The 12822-nt window shown below is 54.5% G+C and overlaps 1 protein-coding gene across 1 annotated transcript in view; it reads left to right on the top strand.

Moving 5' to 3' along the window:
• Positions 1 to 11304, top strand: part of LOC113202102 (sonic hedgehog protein) — a 32697-nt gene extending 21393 nt beyond the window's left edge. The window contains exons 2-3 of the mRNA XM_026416171.2: positions 7540 to 7801; positions 9176 to 11304. Of these exons, the coding sequence (XP_026271956.1) occupies positions 7540 to 7801; positions 9176 to 9936 (1023 nt within the window). The 3' untranslated portion in view covers positions 9937 to 11304. The remainder of the gene's footprint in view (positions 1 to 7539; positions 7802 to 9175) is intronic.
• The last annotated feature ends 1518 nt before the right edge of the window (positions 11305 to 12822 follow it).

The raw sequence follows: 12822 nt of genomic DNA, 5'->3' as shown, positions 1-12822 counted from the left end.
CTTGTGGTGCAGCGGCGGCGGTAGTGCCGTGGTCCAGCAGCGGGGGCCCGGGCTGGGGCCGAGGTGGGGGCCCCGCTCCCTCCCCTCACCTGCGGGGCCCAGGGCCCAGGGCCCGGCCGGGCCGAGTCCTGCTGGGTGCTGGATGCCCAACACGCGCTTTACAAGGTATAATGGATTTCCCACGGCCGACTCCTCCGGAGGTCGGACTCGGCCGGTGCCAGGCCCGGGCGGGGGCCCCGGACGGGGCCGTGCTCGGGGCCGTGCCCGGGCCCAGGTGAGGGGGGGCTGCGGGGGCACCGGCTTGTCGGACCCAAACTACATTTGGGTGCCGGTGTTGAGTTCATATAGCGATGGTCCCCGCCGCTTCTTCGTGTTTCTTTTTTAACCCGCGGCTATAAATCATGGACACTTCTTCTTTCTCCTTCTTCTCCTCTTTCTCTCTCTCCAGCGCGTTTGCTTCTTTCATTCGTACATCCTCCCCCACCCCCTTACTCGCTTTTCCCCATTCTGCCCCCTCCTCGCCTCCTGACCCATCTCTTTCCCCTATCTGTATTTCCAGATTTAGGCACCTTTGCCGCCTCCTGGTCCGAGAGAATCCATAAGCTCAAAGTGTTATCAACTCTTAGGCTACCTTTGCGCCCAGCGGGGAGCACCCCCGGGTCCCCGCCGCGGGACTCCCCGTGGCTCGCCGCGCGCTTGCGTGTCGGGCCCAGGTCAGTGTTGCCAACACACTTGACACACTCTGTTTGGACTCTAAATGTGGTACAGGGCTAGGGAGGGGAGGGGGTCTAGCTTCTTCCATCCAAGATTTCACCTGGTTTGGGAGCGCACGGCTGCTGCTGCTGCTGCTGCTGAGGAAAAGGAAACTGGGTGGAAAGGAAGAGGAGGGGGGAGGGCAGACCACCGGGTTATAAAACAGCGGCCTCTTGTCTAGCACCTTGTCTGAAACAAACGGTCATTGAGCTACAGGCAGGACATCCTGAATCAACAACTACGGGAGGAATATTACCATGTTTATACGTGGCCTGCATTTATTTTCAAAATTAAACACGCGGTCGCGTTTTTTTACAATGCTTACTTATAGTATGCCCTTTATTGTTTCATTCAATTTTTACAATATTGTGAAATGATTAAAAATTGAAAAGAAAAATTGAATTTTTTGTTAGCTCAATCTGTTGGCCCAGATATCCGGCCCTTTCGTGTCACCCGATCCCCGGGGGTGCTGCGGCGCCACACACTCACCCGGTGGGGCGGGGCGGGGGGGGGGCCCCCCGCACCATCATTAGCATCTCATTTCTTGTCGCCCCGCCTTATTTTGACATAATATCGTGCGACGCCAATCCCCATGCGAACGTATTGCGGACCCCGGCGACTTATTGCGTTCACGTTATCCTCTTATATTCTCTTTTGGCTCGCGCGCACGCATGTATGGGGGGCGCCAGGGAGGCGTCAGGCCACCCGATCCGATGATGATAAACTTTTTGTTTTGAATTTGTAGTAGTCGGATGTCACGACGCATTCCAGCCAGCGCGCCGGCCCTATGCTGCGGGGCCCGAGGCCCAACCCTTGGAGACCATCATCGGGGGCCTCGGAAGGGGGCATTCCTCGGGGTGGTATGATGGGGTCTTTAAGCGGCTCAGCCCCTTCGCTGCCGATACTTGACCCTGACGTCGTCTCGTGGGGCTTATCTTTGCGATAAGGGTTCGACGGACCCCTGAGGAGGCAGCCCCGGGGCGGCCCAGCCGAACCCTTTGGCCCTTTCTCGAGTATAGGACACGGGCGGGCGCGACACGGCAACGGCACACGGCGGGGCGACGTCGCGCTACAGGTACGCACCGTATACCCTGCTCGCCATCAGTCACCGCAATGAAATTCGATACGGCCTGTCTGGCACCCACTCTCGCTCTCCTTTTAATACTTTTGTCCCGAGCTGTCCCCCGGGCCTGCTTGGTCAGCCCCGGTGAGTCTGGCCGGGCGCAGCCCGCGCGCAGCGCAGCAGCCTGGGGACAAATTAACGGAAAACAAACATTAATTAACACGGGTGGGGCTGACTGGCCGGACCGGCCGCCTGTCGTCGTGACAGCGCCGCGCCCACACCGTGAGGAAAGATATGGAGGTTTTACTAGAAAATTTTCAATGAGAAATGTTATCAATATTTTGAATTTTCAAATTACAAAATTCTTTTACACAACCATGAATTGACTTGGAATTCTTTTACGAGCAAAAATAGTCTGCTGCAAATTTTCTATACTGATCGCGGGTTTTGAAATTGATCGAGAAAGTTTTGCAGACATTCTAAACAGGGTGCTGTGTGTCCTTGGACAGCACCCCCGCCTCTAGTCTACCTGGGCGACGGGCAGGCGGGGTCCTGACCTAACCTCACCTTTGGGTCGGTCGGTCTCATGGGTCGACCCGGCCGCCGGGCCGAGCCGGGGCCAATATATATCGCCGCCCCGGCTTTGCCACAAATAACCTTAAAAGGAAGTTCCATGTCAATATTGTGGCACTTCAATAATAAAATAAAAAGGGCCGGCTGGCGGTTTGGTGGTGCAGCGGAGCAGCGGCAGACCGCCATGCGAGCTTGTGAGGTGAGCATCGCCCCCGGGGCCGCGCGCAGCGGTGAGCGCAGCGGGGCGCCGGGGGTGACTCACATAGTGCCAACATGCTTGCTGAGGCTACAAATGATAAGATTTTTTTTTTCATTTTATTTTTCCCCTCTTTTCTCCTTGTGTCGTCTCTTTTGCTTTGAGCCTTTTATTAGTGCCGTCTAAATGCCTATGTGTGTGTGTGCCTTGTGCTGCTGCAGTTTGAAGATGGAGGCTGAGCAGGCAGCCGCGACCGCATATCCATCCATACACGCAGGCATAACTTTGCGCTTCACGCATGAGAAAATTTTCCCACCTTACCAGGAAGGGGCAGCCAAGTGTTGTCATCTCCTTCCTTTCTTTGTTTAGCTTTCCAAAAGAGCACAAACGGAGAAATTTCCGACGTCCCCGCGTGCAAAACTTTGCTTTTTCATTAGAGAAAATCAAATCAGCGGATAATGACAACAGAAAGGAAGACACGGACCACCCCTCAATCTCACGTGACTGCCAGACACTCGTGTGACGTGCGTGCCTGTGTGTGTCTGGTGTTTGTGTGCGCTCGCCCACCAACACAAACAGCCGCACTGTGTCACCTGGTCCAGCGCAGGGCAGGGGGCAGGACCGGGGTGGGGGTGGTGGCTGCCAGCTACGTGTGCGGTGCGCGCGGCAACACTCAAACGGAACCCGCCGCCACCGCCCGGTGTGCCGTCTTGCTTTTGCTTTTGTTTATTTTACTATTTGACTTTCTTTTCGCCGGCGCTGGCTGTCGGTCCCGGTCCCGTGGGACAGTATCGCTCACCTGTTCGCCGCTGGCTTGGCTTGGCCTCGGTGTCCGTCCTGGTGGATAAAACCCTGTTCTCACGTGGCTGTCGTTTTAAAGGATGACGCACGCCTCTGGCCTCTGATAGCCAAGGAAACCACGCGGTTCATCCGGGTCATTCATTCAGCAATTCAAATGGTTCTTGGGTTGATTATTTGGTCCAATACAACACTGCGGTATAATACAGTGCATTGCAGTCATGTCTCGTTTGCAACTTTTTCGAGAGAGAGAGAGAGAGAGAGAGAGAGAGAGAGAGAGATAAAGCCTATTAACTATGCCACACACCATGCTGGCGTTTCATCTGGCCACAACAATAACAGCATCCCCTCTAAGCCAACGTGTCATCCACACGTCACAGACACTCGACTCGCCTCTACACCATTCAGCCGGCGTGCCGAGCCGAGCGAGAGCCGAGCACGGCGATGTGTACGCGAGAGCCTTGGCGGGGGGAACAGGGAACCGCAAGCCATTTTTCCTGAAAGCAATCCGGTGCGGGTATTGTGTTATGTATGGGAGGACGGCGCGGGCCCCGCTCTGCGAGCGGAGCAACAAGAGGCTCATTTGGCAAAACGGCGAGGAAATGCAACAGCCATTTGGCGCACGGGGAATCGCGGCCGCGGCGTCGACGGGGACCGAGGGAGGGGAGAGGAGGGAGAGTTTACTGGTGTTGTGTGGGCTCGATGCATTTTACGGTTGTCTCATCATCGGTAATTGTTTTGATTACACTCTAAATCTTTTACAAAGAATTTGTTCGTATAATGCAAAGAATTCTGTGCAACCGTAATATACAAGAAATTTCCTTGTATTACAAGAAATTTCCTTGTATTAAACAAAAGTTTTCTTTGTATTACAATGATTCTTCTTTGTATTACAAAGAAAATTTGTCTTTGTATTACGGTTGCACAAAATTCTTTGTAATACAAGAGTTTCTCTTTGTAAGAATTTAAGAGTGTATACCGCGCAAATTTTAAAAATCAACTCTGCACCCCTTAACACCCTTGACATTAGTCTTTCATTCCTGTTTAAAACATTGTGCCGCATGTTATAACAGTGTCGGGGTTTTTTGTCTGCCTGCCTGCGCTCTCATGTTTGCCCTCTGCCAACATTTGAGTTGACTAGGCCCGAAAGGTACGGGGCTGGAACCCCCCCGCCGCTGCCCGGTCCGATGGCACGAAAACTCATCTGAAAAGTCCCACGGTCCTCTACACCTTCTTGCCCAGGTTGCACCTCGCGACCACGGAGTTCCTAAATACATACAAAAAAAAGCCAATGTCCAGACGTTAAGTGCTCCGAAGGGTGAATAAAAATTGCATTCCCTTAGAGATAGTTAGTATTTTGTTCCTTAAAAATGTAATGTGTCAGTGCGCATAGCGCAGTTTTTTTTTTAAATATTGTTTTTTTTTTTTTAATTTCGAAAAAAGGTTCCTTATGTTACAACAGATTTTGTCATGCTTGCACAGCTCGTTTCACACCTTTCTGATCCGGGCCCGGAGACTTGAATGCGCGAGGCAGGGCTGAGCGCAGCAGCTGCTGCTGCCCCTTCTTCTTATCCCGCCACGTGGCACGCCGATGAATCAATGGCGAGTGACACGTGGTGACACGCGGTGGCGCGTGGCGTCGTGGGGCGGCGGCGCGCGCGGAGCAGAGGCCTTCCTCGACATGACAGCCTGTCTTGTAGTATCGACCCGGACCTTCTCGTTACAAACAGCAGGTGACTTGCTTGTCTTGTATATACGCAGTACGGAGCAGTTCATCGAGCGTTTCTCATTTATTTGTAAGAAATAAAACACGCGATGTGCATTCATAATGTGCACGCACGAACTCTCCGAATGTATTACAGTGTGCAGATTTTAGTTAAGCCGTGAGGGAAAAAAATTGTCGTTTTTTTCCTCCCTCTTGGTTGGATAGTAGAGGTTTAGAAGCAAATCCCCCGCGTATAAATGGCGTGAGTCGGCGGACATTATCCGCTGTTATCCGCGCCGGCTCCGCTATATTTATCCCTCCGCGGCTGGAGGCGTTTGGCCGGCGCGGCGTGGCGTAATGGTGCCGGTGTGATGTCTGGAGCCTCCAGCCGCCTCCAGCGCTGCGCTCCGGCCCATAGCCAGCCAGCCAGCGCGGGGCGGAGCGGATAGCCCGGCGCAAGAGCCCGGCGGACGGAGCGGCAACGTGGCCTCGAGCCTCTCCAAACTGGCTCCGCCTCCCGGAGCCCCCCTCCTCCTCCCCTTACCCCCCATAGAATGCCGTGCTCCGGGGCGGGGCCGTGGTGGTGGGGGCTGATGGCTGGGCCGGATTTATCAATCACAATCAGCCGCGCGTTATCACCCGAGTGGTGGTGGTTGTTGTTCGTGATGACGGCCTGCCGGAGGTAGCCGCTGTGACACAACGGCGCGGAATAGCCCTCAAATCCTGGCGGCCTTTGCCGCTCCCGCCGGCCGGGTTACGACTATCGTAACCCGGACGATGCGCGTCCTCGCCGCTCGCTTCTTCTTTCGCGCTCTGCGCTGCAGCAGCTCAGCGCCCCGGCCGCGCCGCCTTCGGGGGGGCCGCCGTGTTGTCGGCCGTACTACCCAGAACCTTTTGTACCGCCTGTCTCCATTTTGTTGCGCCTGGTCTTGGTCGGAATTCATAAATTGGAATGAGAGATGTGGAGGAGGTGGAAGAGTGGAAAGGGAAGGAGGAGCAGGAGGATTCTCTCGTTCCTGCTCGCGCTGCCGGGCCGGCCGCTCCAGGAGGCCGGCGGCGGCAGAGAGCAGAGCATCCGCAGCGCGCGGCCCGACCAATGCCAGAGCTGCTGCTGCTGGAGCCTCCAGAGAAAGGCTTTGCTGGAGAAGTATAATCCCATCGCTTTGCTGACCGCAGCAGCACATTTGCCTGCCGGCTGTGCCATTGCCTTTACAAGCCGTGTCCTCCGGCCGGGTGACTTGGTGCCGCTGCCTCTTTTCTCATTCAGCGCGCGCCAGCCGAGACTCTGCCGTGTGTGTGCGTGCGTCGCGCACAGCAGAGAGACAGGCCGCAATTCTTCAACAAATCGTTCGGTTGGCTGCGGCAGCAGCGGCGGGCGCCGAGCGCATGTGGGCGAGCAGGGCGGGCTGCAGCAGGCGGCGGAATAACTACAGCGCAAAAGAGCTATTGACTGCAGCTGTCACAATCTTGCTCTGTCACCTCCGCGGGGAGCGCGGGGTGTCGTCCTCCTCGCCCTCGCCCCGGCTGGCCGGCCAGAGGCCAGGAAGTCGCCCTGAATGGCGAGCCTCGCCGCAAAGGGGCGCCGCGCGAGGCGAGGGGGTGGTGGGGGAGAAATTGAGCCGCGCGTCTGTAAGGCCGTTTTCAATGGGACGCCCCGGCGGGGCAGCGCTGCGCAGCCGAGAGGCTGCGGGTTGCCTGCTGCTGCTGCGGCTGCGGCGGCTGCAATCTGCCGATGCTGCAGCGCAGGCAACCCCCCCGGCCGTGCTGGAGCAGGGCGACGAGGGCACGCCCCCCGCTGGCCACTTCAAAGGGCGACACGACTTGACGACTCGAGCCGCAAAGGGAACCCGCACCCCCTCCACCTCCCTCCCTCCTCCCCCTTCCGCACCCTGACCCGGGGCCCCGCCGCCGACCGACCGACCGACCTCACCTGGTGGTGATCCTTTTGGCCTCCGCTATTATATTCCCTAAAATGGTGTTGTGTTTGTTGGGTCAACAGCCACGCCGCCCGGAGACACTGCCGTGCATGGGGCCACCTAGTCCGGCGGGGCGGAGCAGGGCAGGGGGATGTGGATGTGAGATAGGCTCAGGCCAGCCAACCAAAGGAGCAGCCCAATTCTGTAATGCTGGTAATCACAACGTTCCACCTCGGCAGGCTGGCAGGCGGGCGGGCAGCGGGCATCCTCAAATGTGTGTGTGGGGGAGAGAGGAGAGCGCCCGCGCGCCTGCCCGCACCTGACGATGTGGCGCGAATCTTACATCCAGGTGGCAGCAGCGCGGCGGGAAAAGAGGAAGAGACGGGCTTCTTAATTTCCCCCTTCATTCACCGTGTATAAATTTCGAACCACCGTGGAACGATCTCATAAATTGGCGGGCGTTTTTTTTTTTTCTGGCATGTTTTTAAAGGAAATTTTGCTCTTTTGCTGACGTCAATGTTTCTTCTGTCTGCAGCGCTGCAAGGAGAAGCTCAACACGCTGGCCATCTCCGTGATGAACCAGTGGCCCGGCGTGCGCCTGCGCGTGACCGAGGGCTGGGACGAGGAGGGCCCGCACGCCACTGACTCGCTGCACTACGAGGGCCGCGCCGTGGACGTGACCACCTCGGACCGGGACCGCTCCAAGTACGGCATGCTCGCCAGGCTCGCCGTGGAGGCGGGCTTCGACTGGGTGTACTACGAGAGCCGCGCGCACATCCACTGCTCCGTCAAGTCAGGTTGGTATCTTTTCTCTCTCTCTCTCCGTCTTTAAGAAACGGCTACATTTTCGCCCCTTTCACACCGTAGGGGAGCGGAGGGGGGGGGGGGTGAGGTTGACAGGACGATTACATCGTTAGAAAGGCTTTAGACGCACACCGAGTGGAGGATGAGGCATGCAGACGTCCTTGGACGGAGCACCAGAAGTGGTGTGAGTGTGTGCTACCCCCCACCACCCCACCCTCCCACGGCCACAGTCACGTGACTCGCCGGGGTGCCGCCATCTTGGTTTTCAGTGCAGCCAACACAACTCCCAACAAATTCTTGTTAACTTACGCCCATTAAAGAGGGCCCCATTACGATCTAACATGCCGGGAGCCGCCCGACGTACCAGCGGGGAGGCGGTCAGGCGGTCTCACTGTGTGTGTGTGAGTGAGTGTGTGTCGTGTACTTGGTCTGCCTGTACATACTGCGCCCGGCTGGCACGCAGAGTACCGGCTGCCTTAGATTTGCATACCTCTTCGGTACTCTCGAATCCGATAGGTCGAGGGTGGTGGTACTACGTCTGGTCCTCGCAGAAAACCAAGCAAAAATTGAGGGGAAGGGAGGAGAGGTATTTCGCGCCCAAAAAATTAGCTTTTTAATCTCCGTTTTGAGGCGTCGTAGTATGGGCAGGAAAAAAAATGTCATCGCTGTGATATCCTATCTCAGACGAGAGATTATCTTTGCAAAAGCTACAGTGCTGCTCGTACGCTTTGTGTACAACGGGGAGCAGTGACTGCGAGTATACGGGTCTAGTCCGGCTTACCAAGCCGGGGCTGGGACACTGCCGATGTAATCTCATTACCAGGACACATCACCTATCCGCATGCATTCCTCGCGTTCCCTATACAATCACCTCTCCTTCTCTCACTCTCTCAACCTCACTTTTCTTCCTCGTTCTTCATGTGCTGCACCCCATACTACGACTCTCTCTCTCTTTTTCTCTCTTTCTCTCCCCCATACGCCTTTGTTACGTTCTATCTGTTGGTCTATCTCTCTTTCTCTCCCGAGCCTCGTTGCATTTCTTTTACTCTCTCTCCTAGATTTTTGCTATAGCTAATGACTGTCCTCTGTCCTTGCACATCGCACGTATACGTGAACCGGGCTCACGCCCCGTTAGCTGGCGTTACAGTTCAACAACCCCAGGGGGGAGGGGGGAGGAACTGAGGACGACCCTCGCGTGCTGAGGTCAAACCGTGGCAGCGGCTTTCACTCAGGAAGATGAGATGCCGCGTTTGGAAAATGAGGAGGAGGGAAAGGGAGGGGGGCTCATGGAATGTGTTAAAACGGCTTCAAACTACCGACCGCTGAGACCCTCAAACTGACCTATCCATCTTTTCTTCTTATTGCAGAATCCTCGCAGGCCGCTCGGTCTGGCGGTTGCTTCCCCGCCGACAGCGTGGTGCGGACACCGGAGGGCGAGAAACGCATGTCGGAGCTCCGCGTCGGCGACTCGGTCCTGGCGAGGGACGACGCGACGGGTCGACTGTCCTTCAGCGAGGTGCTCATGTTCATTGACCGGACGCCCGACGAGCGGCGGCAGTTCCTGCGCGTCCGGACGGCCAGCAACAGGACGCTGACGCTCACCCCCACCCACCTGGTGCCCGTCGTCAGGCGGCGGCCGCAGCGGCAGAGGCCGCGGAGGCCGGAGGACGCCAACAGCGTCGAGGACGTGGACGACGCCGTCGAGACGGAGTTTGCGGAACGTGTGGTCCCCGGCGACCGCGTGCTCGTGCCGGGCGCCACGAAGCACGACAGGGCCGCCACTGCGCAGGACGCGGTGCTGGACACAGTGGTCGACGTGCAGCTGGTGCTGGAGGAAGGCGTGTTCGCGCCCCTCACCCGGGCCGGCACCGTGGTGGTGGACGACGTGGTGGCCTCGTGCTACGCCGTCGTGGACTCGCAGCGCCTGGCGCACTGGGCTTTCGCCCCCATCAGGGTATGGTTCAATCTCAAGGACGCCATGCTCAGGCTGGGCAGGACGCTGTCGAGCCCTCTGAGCAAGCCGACCGTCAGATCGTCGCCGCAGCCCGCCCCCGGCGTGCACTGGTACGCCGACACCTTGTACTCGGTGGCCAGGATGACCCTGCCCGACAACTGGCTGCACCAATAGGCGCCGCGCAGCGCCCTGTAGTACGCAGCAGAGACAACGCGCACCAGTGATGTTGTACAAATTACATTCCATCCTCGTCCTTATTTAATGTTTGTTGTTAATCGTGTATTTATGAGAGTATAAGTGAAGGGGGCGGTCGAAGGGAACGGGTCTCAAACGGCTTCCCCGGCACGGCAGGTGGAAAAGGGAGGGGAGGGGAGGGGGGATGATCCCGAGGCTAGCGTCTAGCTAGCCTGCTGGGATCGCCCCGTGACGTTTGATCCAGTCGCTCGGGTCTAAAAGACTCTGGGGCTGGGGTTGCGCCACGTGTCACGGTCCGTGGCGGGGGAAGCGTTTGGACGTCATCGAAAGGACCAAAAATATGTGCGGCTCTCGGGCCGCATAACCACATGTTACCATATCGGCTATAGGACAATTAGACCTCGGTGTGTGCAAGGCACCTGTACCGGTACTTTTTTATTTTAATTTATATTAGATATCTGATTAATTCAAATGTCCATATTGTGTAGAAAGATAACTTATTTATTTCTTAATGTGATTCAATAGCTTTCGGTAGTGTGCATTATATAATTTATTGATGGGGCTAGCCTGTGGATGGCAAAGCTGTGTATTTGTGAAAGATTGACAAAATGTACTTTGGGTAGAACTTCAGTGCCAGTTTTGAGTTAAGTTACGAGTTCACTTGTTCATGATCATTTTACCCTGTAAAACATTGTGTTCTATGTGTTAAATGAGATCTCTGAAGATTGTTTTTATGCTCTGTCTAGATAATTCAGTATTAATTAGTATTCAACTATTTGAATGTTTTGTTTTTAAATAATGTTGAATTCTAATAGGTCTCATGTATAATTCTCCACATACCCTGTAATAGACTTGTCAATTTGTCACCTGATTTAAGTCAGAGAAAAGAATCTCTAATATGTAAGCAAAAGAGTTATACAACTTCACCACCGTTGAAGTACATTGAATAATAGTCATTCTTTAGTCATTTACAAATAGAGCAGTTTTTTGTGTACTTATGTATTCTAGTTGTGTATAAATGTATTTTCTGTATTATATCAAGAGATATCCTTACCCTGCAAGTGATAGAGAAGACTTAATTTGTATATTTTATTGAATGTAGATCTGTGAGATCGCCATTCTAATGTCTGCAAAAAATGTAGATTTTGAGCATGGGTTTAAAAAGTTGATTAGTCTTTGTTAAAATGTATATTTAAAAGGGTATTTAAAAACGTACTTGGCACAAAATGTGCTATATTTAATTATGGTATACCTGTTTGTATGTAATTATGTCATATGTATATGTTCATTTATATATCTCCATGAGAATAGAATCATTCCAAATTAATAATAAAACAAATTGCCATCTTACAAAAAATATATTTGCATTCTATTTTAACAATACACCTTCAACTGAAAGCAAGAGCAGTAACCCCTCCAGTCAAGTCAAATTCGTCAAATACGAAGTGAGAAAAAGAAATATTGGTCAAGACAGCGAAATAAGTTTTAGTAGCCATAACTTCTTTTAACAAAATAAGGTAGGGAGAAGGGGGGGGGTCAAATCTAAAAGTACTCTCATACCCTGTATTTGTTGACTGCCTCTGCTACGAGAACCGGCTTTGGCAAAGCAAAACAGTCCAAAACCTGGCCGGCGACAGGGTGCCTGAACACAGCCGATCCCATCCCGAACTCCAAAGTTGAACAGACGGGTCACCGTGGGAAAAAAACTAGGTGGGTAGGGCAAGGGCCATATTTTTTTTTCAAGAGTACAGCCGACGATTTTTTAAAAACTCTGGCAAATTTATATTTAGATATGTTTTGTAAACCGTAACATTGTGGTGGAGGTGACGCAGGCCGAAGGTCTTTCTGAATCTGGATCTGGGACAAACCTCCACTCACCCTGAAACCCAACGCATCCCTGATCTTCTCGGCTATGGCTGACGTGGCGCCAAATTCCGGGCCCCCCGTGCTACAGAGACTACATACTCCCGTAAGATTAAAGCGTTTTATAAAAGACGGTGATGCCATGCAAAAGTTTACTCGGAACTGCAAAGCCCCACTCAATCCTGCAACGCACGATTGTAGTTGTGTGCATGTGTGTGTGCAGTCAGCACTCTTTTTGAGTGCCGCGCCGCCATACACTAACACGAGCCGACATCCTATTCAGGAAACGTGATAGAAAACAAACAGAACAAGCATCACATTGCAGGAACCGCCTCCATATACCTTCGCCTCGCCTTACCTTTACCTTCCCACCCCTTGACCCCCCCCCCCCCCCCCCCCCCCCCCTCCCACAACACACCTCCTCCATCCCCTTCAGCGTGCCGCCCGGAAACAAAAGGAGCGAAAACCTCAAAGCAAACGCACCGGGGGCATCAAGAGCGAAGGCTCTCTCGCCCGCTGCTCATTCTTTCGCTCTCCTCCCCAAACTTTGTGCACGCGAGAGCAAGCCGGGGTCCCGGGGTATAATGTGATGTCTTTCCAGGAACGCCCCGTCCCGGCCCTAGGGTAGGTTAATGCATGCCTGCACGGGGGCAGGCGCCGCGAGCCGCCTCCGGCCGCCTCCGGCCGCCTCAGCCATTTGCAGTCGAGGAGGTTCAACTGAGCGAGCGAAATGCTATTATGCGCGTAACAAGCGTTAATACGGTCGGCGAGCTTGGCAAGCGGGCATGGGCGCCTTACTGGCTTACAAAGCTGCCAACAAAAGCTGCGCAAAGAGAGGGAAGGGGGGGGGGGTGCAGGAGGGAAATTGATTGGAGAGGATGCTCACCTCGCTGCGAGTCGAATAGAAAAGAACGAAAAGGGGGGAGGGAGGGGGACGCTAAAGCAGGAAATTGGAGAATAGTTTAAGCGCTTGGGGGGTGCTCGGGAGAGCAGCACTCGGTT

This window comes from Frankliniella occidentalis, unplaced genomic scaffold (assembly GCF_000697945.3).
Source record: "Frankliniella occidentalis isolate FOCC.00 unplaced genomic scaffold, Focc_3.1 Scaffold241, whole genome shotgun sequence".
In the NCBI taxonomy this organism is placed as follows: Eukaryota; Metazoa; Arthropoda; class Insecta; order Thysanoptera; family Thripidae; genus Frankliniella; species Frankliniella occidentalis.
The sequence above is the reverse complement of the archived record's forward strand: the minus strand, read 5'-3'. Positions and strand labels throughout refer to the sequence as shown.